This window comes from Balaenoptera ricei, chromosome 11 (assembly GCF_028023285.1).
Source record: "Balaenoptera ricei isolate mBalRic1 chromosome 11, mBalRic1.hap2, whole genome shotgun sequence".
NCBI lineage: Eukaryota > Metazoa > Chordata > Mammalia > Artiodactyla > Balaenopteridae > Balaenoptera > Balaenoptera ricei.
This window is the reverse complement of record NC_082649.1, coordinates 95,313,187-95,336,738: the sequence shown is the minus strand read 5'-3', so window position 1 is coordinate 95,336,738 and position 23,552 is coordinate 95,313,187. Positions and strand designations below refer to the sequence as shown.

At 41.5% G+C, this 23,552-nt stretch overlaps 1 protein-coding gene across 1 annotated transcript in view; it reads right to left on the bottom strand.

Moving 5' to 3' along the window:
- ITPR1 (inositol 1,4,5-trisphosphate receptor type 1) overlaps positions 1-23,552 on the bottom strand; it is a 324,648-nt gene that overhangs the window by 164,612 nt on the left and 136,484 nt on the right. The window contains exons 9-17 of the mRNA XM_059940230.1: positions 22,959-23,042; positions 22,715-22,861; positions 18,556-18,651; positions 16,840-16,884; positions 13,109-13,263; positions 6,428-6,527; positions 5,277-5,437; positions 4,611-4,752; positions 1,849-2,007 (exon numbers count right to left, since the gene is read on the bottom strand). Of these exons, the coding sequence (XP_059796213.1) occupies positions 1,849-2,007; positions 4,611-4,752; positions 5,277-5,437; positions 6,428-6,527; positions 13,109-13,263; positions 16,840-16,884; positions 18,556-18,651; positions 22,715-22,861; positions 22,959-23,042 (1,089 nt within the window). The remainder of the gene's footprint in view (positions 1-1,848; positions 2,008-4,610; positions 4,753-5,276; positions 5,438-6,427; positions 6,528-13,108; positions 13,264-16,839; positions 16,885-18,555; positions 18,652-22,714; positions 22,862-22,958; positions 23,043-23,552) is intronic.

Genomic DNA, 23,552 nt, shown 5'->3' with positions numbered 1-23,552 from the left:
ACTGGATAAATTTTAATGTAGTGACTTATTTTTCGAAAGGTCAAAAGTTGTTTTTCAGCTCTGATTTTATTACTAATTCAAGAGGATTTAACTGTGCCTCACTGCTCTGTGTTGCTGAATAAACACAGTCAAGCCTACCTGGATATTTAGAACAATGCTACCCCATTGCGTTTTCCTTATCTGGGGTGAAAATACATTTTTAAAGTCAGTGGGTAGCAGAAACAAGTTAGGAATACGTAAGCCACTCAATTATGTTCGTAGAACATATGAAAACACCTCTGGCTTCTCTTTTGGGGATCAGACATGACATTCCATAGAAATATTTAAGAACTCCAGGAAGCCTCTTATGAATATTTGTTTGTTGCTATTCAAAGACATTTTCCCTGCCCAAAACAGACTGTTTGCTTGCTCAAAGTTCAAACGGCCCTTGAAACTTGGTTTAATTTTTTTTCATTAATTCCAAAATTCTAAAAGTGACTCAGGATGAACATACCGGACATGGGCCACCTTTCAGCCCTCACTCAATAAGGATGCATGTTTGGGAATTCATCAGCCCCCAGGGATGTACTACTGCCAGCTGGCACAGGGTCCATAAGCAACCAAGCAAAGACATCCAGAGTTGCAGCAAGAGGGACTGGTTTAGTCCCCTCGTGTACAAGCAAAATGTCCTGGCACACACTACAGACTCTGACGTATCCTCATTGCAAAAAAATAAAATCACTTTGGCACGAGTATGGTATTCATGGACCAGAGGTAGATTTATAGCAACCATAAAACTAACAAACATAGCATCACGGGTATGTGAGGTTTTATATTTAAACAGTAGCAAAGGCAAAGTGAAAGGTTTAGAAATACTAGCTAACAAAGTTACATCTAACATTTTAGAGCACTGCTTAGGATCAACACTATCTTTATGATGACACACAAAAAACTTTAACTGCAGAGAACAGTTTAAATTTAAAGGCCAGATGTAGGGGCATTCAAAGCTTAAAAACAAAACCTTTTGTAACACAAGGCAGGGATTGGAATTCCGGTTACAATAAGCATCACTCTGTGCACATACAGTAGTTCACGGAGCGCAGGGTTTCTCAACCTCAGCACTACCTACTGACTTCTTGGGCCGCAAAATTCTTTGTTGCAGGGGGCTGTGCGGCGCATGGCTGGATGTTAATGGCATCCGTGGCCTCTGCCCCCTAGATGCCAGTAGAATTCCCAACTCATGACACTCAATAGGGTCTCCAGACATTTCCATATGTCCCCTGGGGGAAAAATTACTCCCAGTTAAGAACTACTGATACAGTGATTCCTCAGAATCTCCAATTGTTAGGAACCCTCACAGAGGTTAAAACACCTAATTCACGGACAGAATATATTGGTTGTGTGTGTGTTGACTGTCATCACACAGTTGATGACTTAGAATGTCATAAAACATGAGCCAGAACCAAAACAAAGAGAAAGTTACCAGCAGAGATGGAGGAAATGGATGGGACAGGAAGAAAAGATTTCACTCCATCTTCAATATAAGCACGTGGAATCACTGTGCCCTTAAGTCTTACGGGAATGTGCCATAAGAAGTACTGTATATGTAATATCAATGTCAAGAAAAAGAAATCTCTTTCAAAGGTGGCTGTAGAAGGGGAATTTTCAGGTATCCTTCTCAACTCTGTAATACATCTTCCCAGGCTTGCAAAAAAAAATCTGTGTTTCCTTTCTAAGAGCAAACTTAACAATGAACTACTACCTGGCCATTAAATAAATATACATGTGACACCTAAAACTCATTGAGGAAAGTTCATGAACTTCAGGGAGGAAGCTGTCCATCACTTCCCATCGGTCCTTAATCCCAACCTGGTTCTTTCTGTAGTCCTGCTGGGAGTGTCTCAGGACCCTGTAGCAGAGGCGGCAGATGTGTCTGAAGGGCGCGTGCCGCTGGTCCCCCAGCTCCTCCAGACGTAGCATCGGGCCGTCACCGCAGTCTGTGAATGGGGCCTGTAACAACTTGAAGATCTGTTTGCAGAAAGAAGAGAATAAAAACTGCCATCACCTACTGTTTTAAGGGCTAACCTTCTCTTTGGAAGTAATATAACCTCAAGGGTGGCTAAACTATATAGGAAAATCTCTCTATGCAAACAATCATGAACCTGAAAACTGCATTCATTCCATCAATTGGGACTGGCTCCTCCCTGAATTCAGTCCTCCTGGACCTAATTGGTCCTCAAATACTTGAAAATGCGGTGTTTCAAGCAGTGCCTGAGAGCACAGACTCTGGAATCAGCAGATTCTAGGTTGAAATTACACATCTTTATAACTTTCCTACAGGTACAGATCATGGTCAAGGTAACCTTCAGTTTTCTCAGCAGTAATATGGAGAGAACAATACCTAGCTCACGAGGGTGTTGTAAGGATTAAAGTAGACAGTAAGTGTCAGGTCATAAGTGTAGCGCTCACACAAGTGCTCAACGAAGGCTCCTCCACAGTTTCAGACCCTCTAGGAATCACTATTGTGGAAAAGAGCATGGGCATTAAGCCAGAGGTCTTATTTGGCAGTTATCACATCAAACGGCAGGGCATAATTTATTCTGGGACTTTAAACCCTTGTTGAAACAGGATGGAGTGTTAATAAATATTGTCTATCATAGTCCAAAAGGAGAAAGGATTCTCAAATCCAAGTTCCTACGGAGAACTATGGGACTTGTAACTAACGCGTTTTTCTTTTGGCTCTAGTGGCCCAGCCTCTGACAGCTTTAGAGAACTGTGTGGCATACATTTCCGTGTACTTCAACTACCCTGGACTTGTCACTTTCCTCCCTCTAATTTATTTCTACCCCAGTTTATTTAACTTTATACCAAATTACATCATCTATGTATTTTCTGTGAGTTCATTTTATTTTCTACTCATTCTTCATTTACAGTAAGATTTTTTGGTGACTTATAATGGTCCCCATAAGAGCCTCTACAGGCCTTCTGAGTTTATCATATACTCCAAATCTCCCAGATACATGAAATAACCTCAAGGATACACTGCACTTGATATTATTTGTGAGGAAAATAAAGTTGTCAACTGAATTCTTGTTGGGATTCCTAACAGGTAAATTCTCACATGGCTGATATTCAACAAGTGTGTTAACAATCAACTGAACTATCAAACCATGAAAAGATGCAGGAAACTTGAATGCATTTTACTAAGTGAAAGAAGTAAAATCTGAAAAAGGTACATACAGTAGGATTCTAACTATACGACATTCTGGAAAAGGCAAAACTATAAAAACAATAAAAAGATCAATGGGCCATCATCAAAAGATCTACAAACAATAAATGCTGGAGAGGTTGTGGAGAAAAGGGAACCTTCTTGCACTGTTGGTGGGAATGTAAACTGATACAGCCACTATGGAGAACAGTATGGAGGGTCCTTAAAAAACTAAAAATAGAACTACCATATGACCCAGCAATCCCACTACCGGGCATATACCCTGAGAAAACCATAATTCAAAAAGAGTCATGTACCACAATGTGCATTGCAGCTCTATTTACAATAGCCAGGACATGGAAGCAACCTACGTGTCCACCAACAGATGAATGGATAAAGAAGATGTGGCACATATATGCAATGGAATATTACTCAGCCATAAAAAGAAATGAAATTGAGTTATTTGTAGTGAGGTGGATGGACCTAGAGTCTGTCATACAGAGTGAAGTAAGTCAGAAAGAGAAAAACAAATACCGTACGCTAACGCATATGTATGGAATCTAAAAACAAACATGGTTCTGAAAAACCTAGGGGCAGGACAGGAATAAAGACGCAGATGTAGAGAATGGAATTGAGGACACAGGGAGGGGGAAGGGTAAGCTGGGACAAAGTGAGAGAGCGGCATGGACATATATACACTACCAAATGTAAAATAGATAGCTCGTGGGAAGCAGCCACATAGCACAGGGAGATCAGCTCGGTGCTTTGTGTCCACCTAGAGGGGTGGGATGGGGAGGGTGGGAGGGAGACGCAAGAGGGAGGAGATATGGGGATATATGTATACATATAGCTGATTCAGTTTGTTATACAGCAGAAACTAACACACCACTGTAAGGCAATTATACTCCAATAAAGATGTTAAAAAAAAAAAAAAAGATCAATGGTTGCTCGCCATCAAGGGTTGGGGGAAAGGGAGGGACAAATAGGCAGAGCACAGAGGATTTTTAGGGCAATGAAACTACTCTGTATGACGTGATAATAATGGATACATGTGATTATACATTTGTTCAAAGCCATAGCACGTACAACACCAAGAGAGAAGCCTAATGTAAACTACAGACTTTGGACAATTATGATGTGTCAGTGTAGGTTCATCAGCTATAACAAATGTACCTCTCTGGTGGGGATGCTAGTAACAGGGAAGGCTGTGGATGGGTGGAGGTATGAGGTATCCGGGGAATCTCTGTACTTCCCACTCACTTTTGCTGTGAACTTAAAACTGCTCTAAAAAATTAAGTCTATTTTTTTTTTTGAAAGTCAATGGATCAAGCCTGTGAGGTGGAAATCATTCACATCCCTCTATAAGAGCAGTGATACCACTGATTTCTTATAAAGCAAACCCAATATGTCACCACTTACTGACCTGCTTGAGGATATTCTGTTCTCTCATCAGCTTCTGCCGTTCTCTGTTGGGCTTAGAGAAGACCACTTCGAGAACATCTTGACCGGAATTAGTTCCACCAGTGACAAAGTAAACCAAGTCTTCCAGCAGCTTGGTTACAGATCTTAGGAGGAAAAAAAGCTATTAGATATGGGAAGTGTTCGACGGGCAACAGGCTGAAAGCTTCACCTTGGAAGCCTTCAGGCCAGAGGAACCAGTTAAGCAGAAGCAAACCCATTCTCCCAGTTTCCTTGAAATTGTCAGTTGAGGCCAATTACCAATAAGAGTGAAATAGAGACAATACCTCCACATTGTCCACAAAAACATTATCACCTTCACAAAATATTAGACATTACATTTTATCTCGGAGTAACCTCAACCCCTGACATTTAGTAAGATAGTTCCAGAGACCAAGTTGGAGACAGGGAAACAGAGAAAGAAGGAGACATTTACAAGTTTAGAGACTTTCAGAACAGTGAAAGCAAAAGTAACTATTGCTTGAAAACCACACGTTGAAGCCACCCACAAATGCTAAGGCCTGCTGCCCTCACACAGAGCTCTTCCAAGCACCCTCTCTCTCTGCAAGGGATTTCAAAAACCCACAGTGGGTGAGGATGAGCGTGATCGGTTCTGGCAAGGAGCCCTCACCTTCTCTCATTCTGGGTGATGGTGCCCTTCTCCAGCTTCCCAGCTATGGAACCCAGCACCTTGCTGGCGTCATTGGCAAAGTCCAGGTCCCGAACCTCAGCAGGAGAGACTGGAACTATGGCAAATGCTTCTTTGTCCTCCTTCACGGGAGAGGTTCCAATCTGAAAAGCAAGATGGTCTTTGTGGAACAGCCTCTTAGACTGAGAGGGTAAGACATTAATCAAACAGTGTATTTATGGGACATGGGGCAATCCAAAAAGCCTAGAGCTCTCTTGTGGTTCAAATAAACGGACATAGAAAAACACCTGGAAAGATGTACCCCAAATCATCAACAGCTGTTACCTCTAGAGGTTGATATTGTGGAGAAAAGTAAGGCAGGAAATGGGGCAGTACTATGATTTTACAGCTTCATTTGTTACAGGGAGCATCTGAGACTTTTGTAATTTAAAAACACGTTTATAAATACATAGGGAAAAAAATCAAATGTACAAAATGGTAATTCTTGTTTCTGAGAGTATTATAAGGGTAGACACTGCACTGATCTTTTAGCTTTTCTATACACCTGAAAATGTTCATTAAAGTAGAGGAAAAAATTCCAATAATCTTCCCCATCACCAAAAGATATTATGTGAGAGTATAATTCCATTTTTTAAAAAGAAAAACCCTATGTCTGTGTATTTATGCTCTATGATCCTGAACAAGGTGAGAAAGGAGAGGTGGGCTTCAGGGAGAGAAATTAAAGAGGTTGGAAGAACTTTCAAGAAATAAAAGTACATATTTAAATACACAGAGAAATAAAGAAATAATAAAGATTGTGGGGAATCAACTAGGTATGTGATGTACGTCAAGGCACAAGCAAACATTCCCCCAGCCAAAATCAGCCTTCAGACAGATATGAAATCCAGACAATTGCTCAACCTTTAGGGCAGAAGCTATGTAATAAAATAAAAGGTTCTAGTTATTTCAAAAGCCCTGGGCTTGCTTTAGCCAGGTCCCTTGGAAAGAATTCTTTCATCACATTCAAGTTTGTCCGCCACCACGCTCCTGCCGAAGCAACAACTTCAGACCTCCATACGCCTCCATCTGCCCTCAAAGGAGCCCTTTCATCGGGAGCATGAGACCGAGGGAGGCAGCCAAGTTCAGGGACTTACTTTTAGCATCACGGGTTTTTCTTCTTCCTTGTCAATGGGGATATTTGTGCTGTGAACCCAGGTATTAGTACACAGGTGTCTGAGCCGGACATATGAGTTTCTAAAGGAAAAGAAAAAAAAAGAAAAAGGATTTTAGGGACAGGGCTATTTAGGTTCTCTATAGCCACTGGCCTAGAATACATCCTATAAGAATAAAAAAAGGATACCAAAATGGTTTTCCGCTACACACATTGGACAGCATAAACTTAAGAGCAAACGGTTCTGGTCCAAGATACACTTTGACAGATCTACAGTGGCAAACCATTCATAACCACTCTAAGGTGATTGTCTCGTGCTGTATTTCTAAATGCAGCCACACCGCATTCTATCATGTTTGGCTCTATTGCCCTTAACAGACACTGTTTTTTTGTTTTTTTAACAAATCAAAGGTTTGTTCATCATGCAAGTCTATAGGTTCCATTCTGGCAATAAAGTATTTTTAAATTAAATATGTACATTGTTTTTTAAGACATAATGCTATTGCACACTTAATAGATAACTGTGTACTGTAAACGTGACTTTCATATGCACTGTGAAACCCCCAGATTTGTGTGACTTGCTTTATTGTGATACTCGCTTTATTGTGATAGTCTGGAACTGAATCCACAGTATTTCTGAGGTATGCATGTATAAAATTATACACCGTGAATGACTGTCTCAGAACAAACTGAGCATGAGACAGAGTAACAAAAAGTATTTACTGAGTACCTATTAGAGCTTATCATGAGAGATGATAAAGCAGTAATTGAAATTTTCATATGGATCAATAGAGCAAAAAATAAAACCATTAAATGCCTGGAAGAAAATGTGAGTAAAAATTTAATAATCTTGTGAGAGGGAAAGCCTTTTGAAGCACATAACAAAATACAAGATTTCCAAATTTCAGAAGCAAAAGATGGATACATCTTATTACATAGCTTAAATTTTACATTTCCATACAGCAGAAGTAGAAAAATGTTCCAATTTTTAAAAACCATCATGAACAAAACTGAAAGAAAATTGACAACCTGGGAAAATAAAAGATTAATATATAGTATAAAAGGGTATTAATCCACATATATAGAGATCTTAAAAATCAGTAAGAAAAACATCATGAGTATTGGAAATGAAAATGGAACATGACACAAACCAGTAATTTAATAAAGAAACATAAATGACCAATAAACATCCAAGTACACATTCAACTTCCTCAATTTATACAAATTAAAACAATATGTCATTTTATTGTATCATATTCCAAAGATCCGGGAAACTGATACAACCCAGTACTTAGAGCTTAGAGAGCTTACAGAGCTTAGAGAAATGAGTTCTACACACTCATGGCAAGAGTGTCAACAGGTTAAACTCTGGAAGAGAGTCTGGCACTTTGTATAACATGTAAAATGTACCTACCTTCTCATCTAGCAATCTCATTTTTATATTTCTTAAGAGATGACAGCACAGGTGCAAAATGAGGCAGAAAGATGTTCAACAAAGCATTATTTATAATAGTTAAAATCTTGCAAACAACCCAATGTCTCAGTAATGGACTAGTTAATTATAGTATGTAAGACAGAATAGTACAGAGTTCTTTAAAAATGATTACAATCGATATTTATTTACTTGGAAGTATGTACAGGACATATTGTTCAGTGGAAAAAATGTTAAAAATAGCTTGATTCATTTATGATAAATTATACACAGGTTATCTGTGTGCCCAGAGACGTGTCTGAAACTACAGAAAACCAAAATGTTTGTCGTAGTTACCTCTGAATGGTTAGATTTTATGTAATTTTTTACTTGTCTCTCTGTTCTCCATGAGATTTTAAAATATTTTTGTTGTTGTTCCTTTTTATGATGAGCATGGATCATTTTACAATGTTTTTCAAATTTGCTTTTCTTTTAAAGAAGTAGTGACATAATACTCGCTCTTAAGGAATCTACCGTCGCATTAGTGAGATGAAATGAACACACGCCAAGCAAAAGTAACAGGAGACATACATTAGAAAGGCTTTAAGATGGGAGACAGTCAAGGTAAGTACTTTTAGAGGAGGAGATTAAGGAGGCTTCAGGGAGTCATGGGATATTTTTGTTACAGAAAACTTGAGCTGGAACTTTAAACGCTGGTGGGACCAGAGCAGAAAGGACAGCGTGGAAGTCATTTGCATTAAGAGGAATTCAAAACAATAGCATCCCAAGTTCATGGGAAAGGGGCACGGAGGAGGGCACATTAAACCAGGCACATCTCTTCAGCAGATCCTCTAACTTCCTTCATTTTAACTGTCTTGAAAATTACAAGTGGTATTTACTTTGAATAGCACGAATATAAATTAAACAACATGAACAAGAAATTTGACAGAGATCTGCATTTTTTCTTCTGAGGAACTTGGATTCATTTTCTTATTTTCAAAGTATAACTGAAAGCTTGGAGCTTAACTTTTACTTGGATGATTGACTACATTCTATAGAGTTCTATGTCAAAGTTCATTTAAAATACCAAGGGCAGGGGGCTTCCCTGGTGGCGCAGTGGTTGAGAATCTGCCTGTCAGTGCAGGGGACACGGGTTCGAGCCCTGGTCTGGGAGGATCCCACATGCCGCGGAGCAACTAGGCCCGTGAGCCACAACTACTGAGCCTGCGCGTCTGGAGCCTGTGCCCTGCAACAAGAGAGGCCACGATAATGAGAGGCCCGCGCACCGCGATGAAGAGTGGCCCCCGCTTGCCGCAACTAGAGAAAGCCCTCACACAGAAACGAAGACCCAACACAGCCATAAATAAATAAATAAATAAATAAAAATTAAAAAAAAAAAAATACCAAGGGCATTCTATCTATTCATCTGAAGTCTCATTCCCAATCCTTAGCTCAAAAGTCATGATATCAGGACAACTGCAAAAGAGCCACAAAGCTGGATGCTCTCCCAATGTTCATTTATTGCATCTAATTTGCATAAATTGCAATTTTACTATCTTGCTTATTATATCCAGGACTTGTCACTATCCCTTTCCGTTTGTCTTGAAAGCATTCTTTCAACCAATGACTATTACAAAAAAGTTCTTTACTGGTAACATTTCAGGTACTTTCATGTATCTACCGCCAGACTTTCTGATCTTCAAAGAAGCAAAATTTAGCACAACTCTAAGAAAGAGGGAAATGTGTGTACTCCTCCTAAAATTTTTATGACTCCACTGAATCAATGAATAAGAGGCCCTGTTCACTTCTGGCTCTGAGGTTGGTGGCCAAGGGCAAGAGCAGATAAAAATTTAGAAAGCTAAGACCAAGTCCAAGATCATAACTAATAATAAACACATTGGTAAACCATGCCAGACACTTTTTCCAGGGTGAACACAAGGCTTCCCTTGCTTATGAGTTTACAATCAGACTGTCTATGGACAACTGCCCACAAAGAATGTTTTCCAACAGAGAAACAGTAATGAATCAAGGGGATACAGAAGCAGGGCTCTACAGCCAACCAAAGCTGTTTGGCAAGCTGACCTAGAAATTCAAACTTCCCCTTCCCACGGGATCATGGGGATTTCCAACCCACTGGGGAATATGGCCAACTGGCACCTCATTTCTCTTCACCAAGGGAATGCCATGAAATATCTTCTGACGGATATTTTACATCACATGGTTCTGTTCTTTCCTAACCCTTACAAACAAAAAACTTAGCAAATAAAACTAACGTCATTCCCTTGTCTTCTGGGAGCCTAAGAACAAAATCCATTAAAGAACTTCCAGAATAGAGGACACAACACATGGAAAAGTACTTAAACCGAAACGCAATTGGATTCTATAGTCCCTATGCCTATCTAGGTAGTAAGTGAGAAAGGACACTTTACAAAAGCAATCTACCCTACTTCAAACCGGATTTTTAAAAATGACCTCAAAATCGATCAAAGATCTAAGTGAAAAGAGCACAAACTACTAAAACTCTCAGAAGAAAACATTAGCATCAATCTTTGTGACCTCGGATTAGGCAACAGTTTCTTAAGAAAGCAAAAACATAAGCAACCAAAAGCAAAAATAGATAAACTGGACTTCAACAAAATTAAAAACTTTTGTGGTTCACAAGACACCATCAAGAAAGTGAAGAAATCTACAGAATGGGAGAAAATACTTGCAAATCATAACTGATAAGGGGTTTGTAATACAGAACATTTAATACTCAATAATAAAAAGACACATAACCCTTTTTTTTAAGTGGCCAAAAAATAATGGGCAAAGGATCTGAATAGATGTGTCTCTACAAATGATATACAAATGACCAATAAACACATGAGAAGATCATCATCATTAGCCATCAGAGAAATTCAAGTCAAAACTACAATGAGATACCACTGCACAGTTACTAGGATGGCTCAAATATAAAAAAGACAGATAAACAAGCATTGGAGAGAAATTAGAACTCTCATATACAGCTGGTGGGAATATAAAACTATAAATGTAAAACTGGCAGTTCCTCAAATGTTAGACATACAGTTACCACATAACCCACTAATTCCACTCCTAGGTAGAGACCCATGAGAAATGAAAATGTATGTCCACGCAAAAATGTGTACACAAATGTTCACGGAACAGCCAGAAAAAGGCAAATAACCCAAATGGCCATCAACTAGTAAGTGAATAAATAAAACGTGACATAACCATACAGTGGAATCTTATTCAGGAATACAATGAAATGAAGAATACATGCTACAAAATGGATGAATCTTAAAAACAATGCTAAGTGAAAGAAGCCAGTCACAAAAAGCCATTCCATTTATATGAAATGTCCAGAATAGGCAGATCAATAGAGACAAAATGCAGATTAGCCTAAGGCTGAGGGTGGAGCCTGGGGAAATAAAAGCGACTGCCAATGGGTACGGTGCTCCTTCTTGAGGTGATGAAATTGTTCTAAAATCAATTGTGCTGATGGTTGCCCAACTCTGCTAATCTACTAAAAACCAATGAATTGAGCACTTCCAGTAGGTGAATTGTACGATACATGAATTATATCTCAATATATCATTTTTTTTTTTAAAAAAAGCAATCTACATCAGGACAAACTTGGAGTACGCGAAGCTGTGCCCATACTTGGGATTTAATAGGAGAACATCTCCAGCTTTTCACAGATTCTCAAGGGGTTAATGACCCAGCAGAGGGTAAGAACCAGCGATCACTGTGCTGAATGGCAATGAACAGCATCCTTGTAAGGTTCTCTTCTTGTGGACACTGCCTTCTGTTTATCACTCTGAGAGGGATAGGAAGAGTATCCAGAACAAGAGAAGCTTCTCCTCTAATTCTTTTTTTTTTTTTTAATTTCATGTTTTGGCATTTTTGTTAGCGTTAATCATTCCCTTCTCTGCCGTCTAATTTTATTAAGCACCTAAGTGTCTAGTGTATGCTAGACACTTGGATACGAACTTTTCCATAGCCATTACTTTCTTTACAATTCCTTTAACGTTCCCTATAATACAATATTTAAGAACATAGTCTTTTGCGTTACACAGACATTTCTGTGTTCTCCGGTTGTAACAGCACCCAAGCTGCAGTTGTCACTTTCACAGCCCAGCTCTGGCTGAGTAGGTAAACAGCCATGATACACAGGAATAATGAAACACAAAGGAATCCTCAGAGAGAGGGGCCCTGTGGTAAAACCTCCCAGTGCCACGGAGACTTCCACTACCCAAGGCTGTGTCCAAGAGTCAGAATTGCCAGAACAGCCCTATCTGGCTCTGCAACGGTGCTCGCTGACTTGTGATAAGTTGTTTAAATTCTCTGAGCCTCATTTCTTTACCTCTAGGAAAGGTCAAATAATAATACCTATCTCACAGGGGTTTTGGTGAAGGTGAAATTATGTAACATGAGTATTTAGCATTATAGACGGCATGTAGTCAGCACTCAACAAGTGTTGGCCACTATTAATACTTTTGTTGATTTTTTGTGTTTTCAAGATTTTTTTTTTTAATGTGGACCATTTTAAAACTCTTTATTGAACTTGTTACAATGTTGCTTCTGTTTTATGTTTTGGTTTTTTGGCCATGAGGCATGTGGGATCTTAGCCCCCCAGCCAGGGATTGATCCTGCACCCCCTGCATTGGAAGGTGAAGTCTTAACCACTGGACCGCCAGGGGAAGTCCCTGTTGATTTTAAGAGTGAGCTTTTGTTCCATTTTCAGTCTAGTAAATGGAAATGCTTTTTTATGCAACAAAACTAAAAGTCAAATTTAATAAAATAACCAAAGAAGACTGGTCTGATTTCTCAATACCTTTAATAAAATTTACTATGCATTGAGTGAATTTCAAACGTTCCACTTTCTAGAATTTCTTTTCAATTGTTTATTCAATTGACCAGGAGATCTCTCAGATTTGGGAAGGAGGGAGAGAGTAAAGGAAACTAGAAATATTGAGCTACTTAAGCTTAACGTTTGGTTTGTTCACCTAAACATAGCACGTCTTAGCTAACCACTGACTACTGAGAACTTACAACTGATAAGCCATTAAAAAAAAAAAGAAGAAAAAAGAAAACTCAGATGTCATTTCCATGGGCAACCAGAACAAATCCTTTACCAAACCCTGTGCAAAAGCTTCCAGAACGACGATGACGTTGTGGATTCCGAGAACCCCAGCCAGGCCGCATATACCACCCCTGACTCACTTGAGATAAGCCGTTTTGGACTCATACCTCGGGACAAGACTATCGCCTCCACGGAGGGTGGTGGGATCTAGCTCAAAGATGGACGAGATGTCATTGCCTTCGGGCACAGAGACCAGGGAGTACACCATCTTCTCTTGGGCGTTTCGCAACCTGCTTCGGGAGGCATCCTGATCAGGGTCCAGCTGAGGAGGAAAAGTCATCAAGTCAAGGATTGCACGTGCCACGGCCTTCCCTCACTACAATCACTGCACAGTCCACAGGAACAGGGAAGAAACAACAGTGAGCGTCAGTAGTTGGCAGGAAGAGCATCACAGTTTCAGAGCAGTCATCGAAGATGATAGTTGGCCACCCACGCCAAGATTGACACTCTACCTCCTGGTGTTGCAATAAAAATGCTTAAGCAACGTGGGGTTGCATTACTAGCTCTCCTCGGGCAGAGTGCTACAGGCGGTACACCCCTGCGCAGCGGTCGGGAGACAGGAGAAGCACTGTGAGAAAACTTAGCCTGTGGATTTTGTCATGGGCGGCTGTGTTAACCGACAGTGAAACTGTCTAGCGAGAATATGATACAGCTACTTCCCAGGAGAAAAAAAACAATGCAGTGAAATAAACCTGAATCCAAGTGTTTGCAAGCAGCTATCCCCGTGTGGCCAAGAAAAATATTTGAGAAGTCAGACTAGCCCTGAAAAAATGTTCCTAATTAATCAATTGCTGACGACAATTCAGGGGAAAAGGGGCCCCTCCTGCTACGTGAGGGATTTGGCTGAGACTGAAGAAAATCTCTGACAGTGAAGGCTGAAGAACAAGGATGAAAGCTTTCCCAAGAAACTGTAAGAACACATCTAGTCTCCAAAGGCCAGCTGCCTAAGAAGCCTGAAGCAGCATGCTGGGCCTAGCGTCTGCTCTGACAGGCTTCACAAGGTGGCTCTCCGCCGTGCGACTCTATACGGGATCATTTTTCATGTTTAACATCCTTGCAAGATGACAATATCCACCTGTATGTACTAGGAAAATCACATTTCCCTTGTCTCTATCTTGCTTTGCTTAGGCTGAGGCCCTGCTTCCTTTCCAAATGGAATGGAGAAAAGAAAAGCAAATCTAACAGGCAAAGGAGAGAGCATAAGACAATTTCGTTCCATGGGGCCTGAGCTCTAGGACTGTAGGCAACAGTTTGCTTTTTCAGTTCATCAGCAGCCCCAGCCTTTGTCTATAAATAAAAAAAAAAAAAAAAAAAAAGGAAGGAAGGGAGGGAGGGACGGAAGAAAGAAAAGAAAATGCAAACAATTCTTCTAATACCCCCAACCTCTGTCTTCCCCCTCTCACACTCCCTCCTCTCACACCCTGTACCTCTGGCTAAACAAACCCCATTCGCTATTCCACCTACACTAACGTAAGAATCCACTGGAGAGGATCAGGGCATCTCCAAGAGCTCAGCTCAGGAGAAAGCACTCTGAACAGAATTTGCCCTCTTCTAACCACTGTTACCTGCAAAGGGTTGCACACACCACTTTCAAAATATAAACCCTGTCCCGGTTCTGGTGTGAGACACGGGGCTCAGCTACAGACTGGCAGCTAAATTTCAGACCTGCCACACGCCCGAAGAAAAATGCCAACTGCACTGAGTCCCCTGCATCCGCACTGTGACTGAGCAAGGCGCCCTCATCCTCCCGAGTGCGGTCGGCGTTTGCCACCTAGTGGGAGGAAAGGCACATGTGCAGAAGGCCGTCAGACCAGAGCCAGCTCGGGTTCTTCTTTCTGTCCCTGTGGCGTCAAGCCCGTGGCTCGAGGGGGCTGCTGAATTTAGAAAGAGGAGAGCGACAAAGCTGAATGGGGTCCCAGGCAAAACCACAGGCACGGGGTGCCAGTCTCAGGAAATACGCGACCAATAAGCAGAGCAGAAAGAGAGGCTTCCTCTCCCACACTCCCGAGTCTCCCAGCCAAGAAGACGGTGAAGGACCCTCCCAACGCTGACACCTTCCTCCCAGAGGCAGGAGCTGCGCTGCTGGCCTTGTGGGTGCAGGGTGAGCCCCCCGCACACACCCCTCCTCCACGCGAGGACCGCCACCCAAGCGACACCCCGAGTAGCCAGAGCAACGCAGCCCAGACCTGCAGCCAGACCCATGCCAGATGGCACTGCCCTGGCACGGAGAAGCACGAAAGAGTAGAAAGATGACTGCACTCCCAGAGACCCTGAGGAATGTGGCCAGTGAGGACCGCTCTCTGCTTCTTCACCCGTCAAACAAAGATGGAGAGACCTGTCCCAATTCCTTCGTGCAACTGCTGTGCAGCCCAGAGGAACTGGTGGATGGAAAGGCACTGAAAATGGTAATCATCCTTTGCAACTTACAAAAATGCCATTTATTAAGCGTTTACTATGGGCTAGGCACTTCATTTGCACAACATCTCACTTCGTCCTTACAACCAGCACATTGTCCACAACTACAGATGAGGGAATTCAGTCTCAGAGAGGGCAAGTAACCTGTCCAGAGTCACACAGGTCATAAGCGGTGGGTCCGCTATTTAAACCCAAGTCTCTCTCTCTCGCCCTACTTTTGATCACTTGTCCTTCCCCCTGCACTGCACATGCCTGTCTTCCCCTCGCACATGAACAGGCCAGGAGAGCAGTCCCGTTCCACACAGAGCTCAAGGTTCACTCGGACATCAGCTCTCCCTGAAAGAAACCATGGTTCTCCTTCAAAGTCACCTCTGAGGGGAGCCTTAGTCCCCCAGCAAGTCCAGCAACTAACTAATGGTGGGACACCCTCAGCTAGAACTGCTCTGCGTTTCTTCCAAAGCTAACATTCTGCCCAAACGTAATTAGAAGCTTCATGGCTGCTGAAGAATTCACAGCACTTTTGATGACAGTTACATTCTGTATTATCTCTACCCCAACTCCCTTCATTAATGTACCTATGTTAATATCCAATTTTTTCAAAATTTTACGAAAAATAATACCCTCAATACCACCTAGCATATTCACCATCAAGATGATCACACGGACACACAACGTCAAACAGAGCAGCAACCGTTTGGGTCTTTGTTTTGTTAATCCTAGACCAGAACGAAGCACTCCACAAGAGAACTGCATGACTTACCCCCTTCATCTCCCTGTAACACAACCACTTCCCTCTTCAACCCGTAACTGTGGACACCTGAACCCCAACCCAAGTGCCTCCATATCAGCATTAATTGGCAATATGGCCTCCAAAGAAGGATCCAGCTGGCATTAAAATTCCAAACCACATAATAAGGTCTATTTCTGACTTTGCAGAAAGGACAGATGGTTAGACAACTGAGTGTCTAATCAGCGGTCATGCCTCATGTGCTACCTCCACACTCTAAACGACAGTGTCCACCTTATACACTCATTCCTTGAAGACATCTGAGTGAGTCATAGATTCACGTCAACAGCAATGAGACACTGGCATGTAAAAGGCTGGCTTCTACAGGGACCATCACTGTCTCCAACCTAGCAATATTCCAAGAGATACCGTGAACTTCTGCAACTTAGAGATGGAGACCCCTTGACTAAGCACACAGAAAGAGCATCATGACCAACAGTCTCTTGGACCAACCAGGACACAAGGGGGTATGACTGCCCTCAAGGGAAGCACAGAACAAGATCCTCTGTTAAGGCAGCGTAAGGTCTCCCCTTCCCCAGCACTCAGTGACCACAGTGGCAGTTTCTTACATGGGGTTCCAGATCACATGTCCTCACCCTACCAGACGAAGACAAGAAGGCTCTTGTCCATACTTACTGAGGGCTGAAACTCCAGGCATTCTTCCTCAAAGTCAGGGTCTACCTGATGAAAAAGAATCATTAGGAAATTAAAACATCCATTGTTTTCTCAAGGACTTGGCCCCACTAGCAGGAGACTTCAAGGCCTGCGAATATCTTTGGACAGCTAAGAACTTCTCCCTTCCCTCTGTTCACGAAACCAGCATGCCACAATCACAACACACATCGCACGAGTACAACACACATGGAACAATCTACCAGTCACCGATAGATGGCTCTCAAATGTAGACAGAGGAACACAAAGAATCCACTAGCAAAGCAACAGTTAAAAGCCTGAAATAAATAAAAGATCAGTATCCAGTCATTGATAATCCTGCTTATTTCTAGTTAGAAATAAAAAAATGTCTGCCTTCCAGCAAGAACTACATTCGCCCCAGGACATAACAGATAATGCAACCACCATTGATCTCTGGCAAACCATGTAATCAACATTTCTCACAGCTGGTTAGCTGGGTCCATAATTTCCTATGGCTCCATTTTAAATTTCAACTTAGTCTTCATCTTCGGCTCTTCAATATTTCAAAATCATCAGTTCATACAAGTGTCAGGCATCTCAGGGGGGTTGGCACATTTAGATTCAGCCTTCCTTGGGGTCAGCTGCAGAAGCAACACTGACACCCAGGCATCAGCTTGAAAATCTCTGAGCAGTCTCACCAGTGGTACCAGACGACAGGAGGCGTGCCTTGATGTACGGCTAGAGTCTGGTATGAATATGCATTGTACATCTTCCAGCAGATCAGAGTAAAACTCAACATCTGTCACACAGTAACACGGCTCCTTAATTTAATACAAAAACTAAAAGGGAAATTCCTCCCATCCTTCAGTGTTGAGTCTTGCCTTTCCTCAAAAACCCTTCACGGTCATTTAAAATACATCGCTTTGATTTTTTACATTCCTGTAAGTAAAAGACCCTGTCTATTCCACTAAAGCTCTGAGTAACCAGGCTTTATAAAATTATCTAATTCTTTATGGGCTTTAATGCTTCCAGCTTTACATACCATGTTTCACTGCGGTCAAGTCTTGGTCATTCATATTAGGATCAGGGTTGGTAAATAAGATGCGGTGAGAGTAGTAAACAAGAGCAAAATGGAAAGATAATCCTAAAACCCTGATTAGCATGATTTTTTTCAAGATCTATTCTCTTAGCCACTGTCAAATACAGCTGACCCTTGAACAATGCGGGAGTTCACACGTGTATAATTTATAGCTGGCCCTCCAAATCTGCGGTTCCCCGTCTGCAGTTCTTCTGCATTCTCGCATTCAACCAGCCACAGACCGCGTAGCACTGCAGTGTTTACTACTGAAAAATATCCACAGGTAACTGGACCCGTTCAGAGTTCAAACCCGCATCGTTCAGAGTCAAATGTATACAACACAGTATTATTAAATAAAGTCACCAGGATGGACATTACATTCCCACGACAGCGTTATTTTCTAACTGACCTTCTCCCCACATCTTGATCAGAATCCCTGTCAAATACTAAAATGTGTTCACGACTTTTGCCTCTTCTTGTCTATAAGCAGGGAAATGAGGTGGAAGGAAACAGAAAAGCAGAAGGAAGAGCTAGGTAACTGAGCATTACCCTCAGCCCCTAACTACTCAACGGCTACAGGTAAGTGAGGGAAGAGGACTACATCATCCTTGAAAGAGAAAAACTATGGGGCTGCCACTTACCTCTGCTGCTAAGTAATGCCCTGTAGCAAGATGCTTGAAACGGAAGAGGCTGTTCCAATACCCTGCTCCACCCCGACACGGGTCATGCTGGACCACCTGCAAGAGGAGAAATGATCAACAGGAGTGGAAGAAATGTCAATCCAAATAACACTGAACACTGAATCTGAGACATCACACAGAAGTCATAGTTCAGGAGCGGTATTTAAGCTGAAAAAAACCATTATCTTCCAACAAACCCGTTAACAAGTACCATATGTATCGTTAAGCGATGTTTCTCCAAAGAAAAAAGAGTCCCCTAATTAACATGAAACGGTTGTAAGACAAAGTTCAGTGGTTTTCGGATTATTTGCCTTAATCATAAGGAAGAAGTTAAGACCCTAGACTTCATCCACAAGAAGCAAAACAAACCAAAAAAAGAATCTCATGGAAAACTGTAACAGCAATTTATCCATGCACTCATGCACTATAATACATCCACACGCCTGTGCTTTGAAACTGGACACTCACAGTGCCTGGGCCAATTCAGCACACAAGTAAATGTAACTGTAGCTTCTGCTCATGATGGAATAACTGGCACCGGTAGTTGGTGCCATGAATAGACACCTCACACAATACATGAACATGCCACAGACAACGAGAAAACTGAGTAAGGTATACAAAACAACTGGGTTCAGATGCTGGATGACAGGTAGTGCACAACTGTGATCTCTGAGGACAGGGAAATAAGGTGATCTCCACAACTGCTCCAGCTTTCTGCTGGGAGGTCCCCCTCTCTGGACAGTGGCATTGAGAAGAAGTATTCAAGCGGAGGAGACCAGTCTCACTGAGGTGAGGAGATACGTCAGAACTTAAGGAGGCTGAGGTGACTGGAATTTGTCAGGGCAGAATACAGAGCTCCCCAGAAAAAAAGTTCCAGAAATCTGCACAGGGGGCCTCCTTTAGTCTTTGGCTAAATACCAAGCTGCATATGTGTAAGGCGAGACCCCACAAGGCCAAATAAAAAATGAGAGGGTAGTCGCAAGCTCAACAATCCAGGAGTTCACACAGGACTAGAAGGTGTTCTGATTCTAACAAGCCAGGGGAGAGGCCGGTTGAACACCTGCGGCATTCAGTAGCGACGTCAAAAGGCTCGCCCCTTAGTAGCAGGGCTAGTCAAGCCCTAAAAAAATGCTACAGTACACTTGACCTAATGAAGCTTTAAAACAAACCTCCAAAGGATCAAAGTGATCTACAAGTAACTTTGTCTGGCAAAACAAAATTCAATACTCTTCAAAGGAAGGCAACAGATGCAGACAGTCAACAAAGGAGCGTCAGGACATTCAGCATACTGTCATAAAGCAGTGGACAGGCAAGAATCAGGAAAATGTAACCTGTCAGACAATATCGAATGACCCAGTATGTCCATGTGGGTTGGTGGAGGCTAGAGAAATACGTAACAGTGACCCCCAAATTTTCCCATTTTGATACACACCCACACATTTTAAGAAACTCAGTGGTTTCAAAGTAGGATAAATACACATACACACACTCACACATGCATCAAGACACAGCATAATTAGGTTAATGTAAACCAGAAATAAAAAGAAAAAATTTTACAGTAGCTAGGGAAAAAAAGAGACACTATATGCAGCGAACAAAAGAAAAGAAAACCACTGAATTCACATCAGAAAATAATGCATGCAAGACAACAATGGATGAACACCTTCAAGTACAAAAAGAAAAAACTGTCTATGTAAAATTCTACATTCAACAGAAATACCCTTCATGAATGAAGGCCATATGGAGAAATCAGAACCTTTAATACACTGCAGGTGGGAACATACACTAGTGCCTTCAAGACAGTCTGGCATTTCCTCAAAAGGTTAAACAAAGTAACCATATGATCCACAATTAAACTCCTCACAGAAACTTGTGCATGAATGTTCACAGCAGCATTATTCACAACAGCCAAAAAGCAGAAACAATCCAAATGACCATAAATAGTAAATAAAATATGGTATATCCATACAGTGGAATATTATTTGACAATAAAAAGAAATGAAATACAGATATGCATGGCAACATGGATAAACTGTAAAAACTTTATGCTAGGTAAGAGAAGTCAGGTACAAAGGACCACACATTGTAGGATACCATTTATACGAAATGTTCAACCTGGGCAAATCTATAGAGATAGAAAGTGGACCAGTTACCAGAGGTGGGGAGGGGCAAACCTGAAGAGAGATGAGGTGTGACCTGCTATGGCTCAGGAATTCTTCTGGGTCAACTAAAAACCACTGAGAACTACACACTGTACATTTGTGAATTGTGTGACATATGAATTGTATCTCAATGAAGCTGTTATTTTCAAAAACGAAAAATAAACTGATTTTTTTAAATGAAGGTGAACTAAAGATATTCACGGACAAATATAAAGCTGTTTTCTTGTCTTCAAATGAGAGCTGAGAGAATTGGCCAGTGGCAGACATGCACTACAGAAATGACAAGGGGGTTCTTTAGGCTGAAGGAAAATGATTCTAGATGAAAACTCAAATCTGCACCAAAAAATGAACAGCTGGAGATGATAGCTATGTGGGTAAAAGACTCCTGTCCTCTCGTTTTTCCATGTTTTTAAAATGCAACTGACTCCTTAAACAAGGCAAAAAAAAAATAAAAATGCACTATGGAGTTTATAGCATATATAGAATAAAATGCAAGAGAATATCACCACAAAGGACAGGAAGGGAGAAACAGAAGTGCAGCTGACCCTTGAATAACACGAGTTTGAACTGCAAGGGTCCACCTACACGTGGATTTTTTTCAATATTAAATATTACAGTGCTACATGGTTGGATGAATCCACGAATACAGAGGAACCACGAACACAGAGGGCTATTAGTTATACATGGATTTTTAACCATGTGGAGGGTCGGAGCCCCTAACATCCGTGTTGTTCAAGATTCAACTGTATACTATTGTAAGGTTCTTACATCACGTGTAAAATGATATGACAATATGTAAAACTGATTGGCAATAAGGTGAAGATGTATAACGAAAACCCTAAATCATGACCAGAAATATAAAACACGTGGTATTGTCTTCCTTCTTTTATTTGGAAGAGGCACTTAAGTGTCTAAAATCCTCAAGAAGAAAATAAAAAAGGAAGACGCTCAGTGTTTCCCTAGAGTATTCAGAGGGAAAATTGGCAGGGAACAGTTTTGGGGGGAGTAAAAATTAGACAGCTGTTGCTCCTCAGACGAAAAAATATAGAAGACGTTCTACAGTGGAATTCTGGGTTAAGTTAGTCCATACTGCAAAAATTCTCCCCAAAAGGTTGACATGTTTACTTCATTTCAATCAGTTTGTGAGTGAAGAAGACATGGTACTTGCTTTTAAGGTTCTAAAGTCAGTCACGGTGACTTCTGTAGGGTTCTGACATTTCTGATACTTTTTTAGTTTATGAATTAAGTCCCAAGTCCCTACAGCCTGGATATGTTGCCCTTCAGGATCTGGTCTCCTAAAACAGTTTCTGTCTTATTTCGCAAGACTATCCTCTGCTCCTCATCAAATGAGGTTACTGAGTTCTAACCCAAGGTTGCCTCACATTTCCAATTCCACGTTAGTATTTTATATGAAGTGACCTACTCCATTCATCCCTTCCTTCTGAAATACAGGTCATCCTGTCAGCACCAGCTCAGATGCTAGCTCCTCCAGGAAGTCTTCCTTAATCGCTTGCCCTGCCTCATCTACACCTCCAGAGAACAGGGAATGTGCCTCTTTGTGCTCTGGACGTGTAGATACTTCACCACCCAGTATCTTCCCATCCTATCACCAATGTGCAGTCACCTACAGATCGTGATGGGTTAGGCACTTGATTACATATTGCTGTGATAGATAACTGAGCAAGGGAAAGAAAAAAAAAAACAGAAGGAAGAGATGATCAGATGATCCAGAGAAAGAAATTTCTAACTTCAGTTGGAAGTTGGCTTCCAAGGTAGCTATTATTTTCCTCCACAGAAACATCCGGCATCCTTCTGATATGGCGTGATGCGTTTGTTTCTCTAAGTCATCCCAAGTCATCCATTGTTTTTGGAACAAGGTGGGTTTAAGCACCTGGATGTGACTTATTCCTATAAATCCGTAAATCCTTTCCCCCTGCCCGCCCCGCCCCATCCCTTACCTCCACCTCCCACAGGGCTTTGGAGCTAGTGGCGGACGTGGCTGACTGCCGCCCGGTAGTTCTCAGGAAGACGTGCTGCTTCTTCCTGTGCTCGTCACAGGTGAGGAACTTCTCCTGCTCGGCGTGGAACAGCCTCACGACGTCACCCTAAAAGTCAACACACGGAGGAATTAAGGAAAGTGCATTTAAAAAGAGAACCAAAGAGGAGCCAAGTGCTGCCCAGCCTGTAACGTATCAAACTTACCCCCTTTAATATGTCATCTTTGTTATCACTCCATTTCATGAAAAGGACTATTTTCCAGCTTGTATTGCAGTTGACGGAATTGACCTAGAAAACAAATTAGAGTTATTTTTTCACATACCCCTCAACAACTGTGGTCTCCTGCGCCCAAATGCCTCATTTCTGCCCAAGAAGCAAGGCTGTGCTTCAGCCCTCCAAGCCTAAAGATTGACACCATTAAGATCATAGAACCTGCAAATTCAATTGGCCTGATAGAAGTCTTCGGTAGTAAATGGTTTATTTGTACCAGTCAGTATGTATGCTGCAACTCTGGCTAACAGAACCAAGCTTCCTGCCCTCCTGGAATGATATCTTCTTCTTCTTTTTTTTCCCCCAAGTCTCTTGGACTATAGCCAAAAAGTAAAGGCCCAGTGAAAACAAGTATGTATAAAATGAGATGAGCTACAAAGGCAAAAAAAAAAAAGTCCAATGTATACATTCTAAAATGTTAATGATACAGCCATTGTTTGTACACAAAATATAGGCCAGGCACTGGGCTAACATTCACTAATACATTTTATCCTCAGCAACACCCTAAAAAATAGCAATAACCATCAT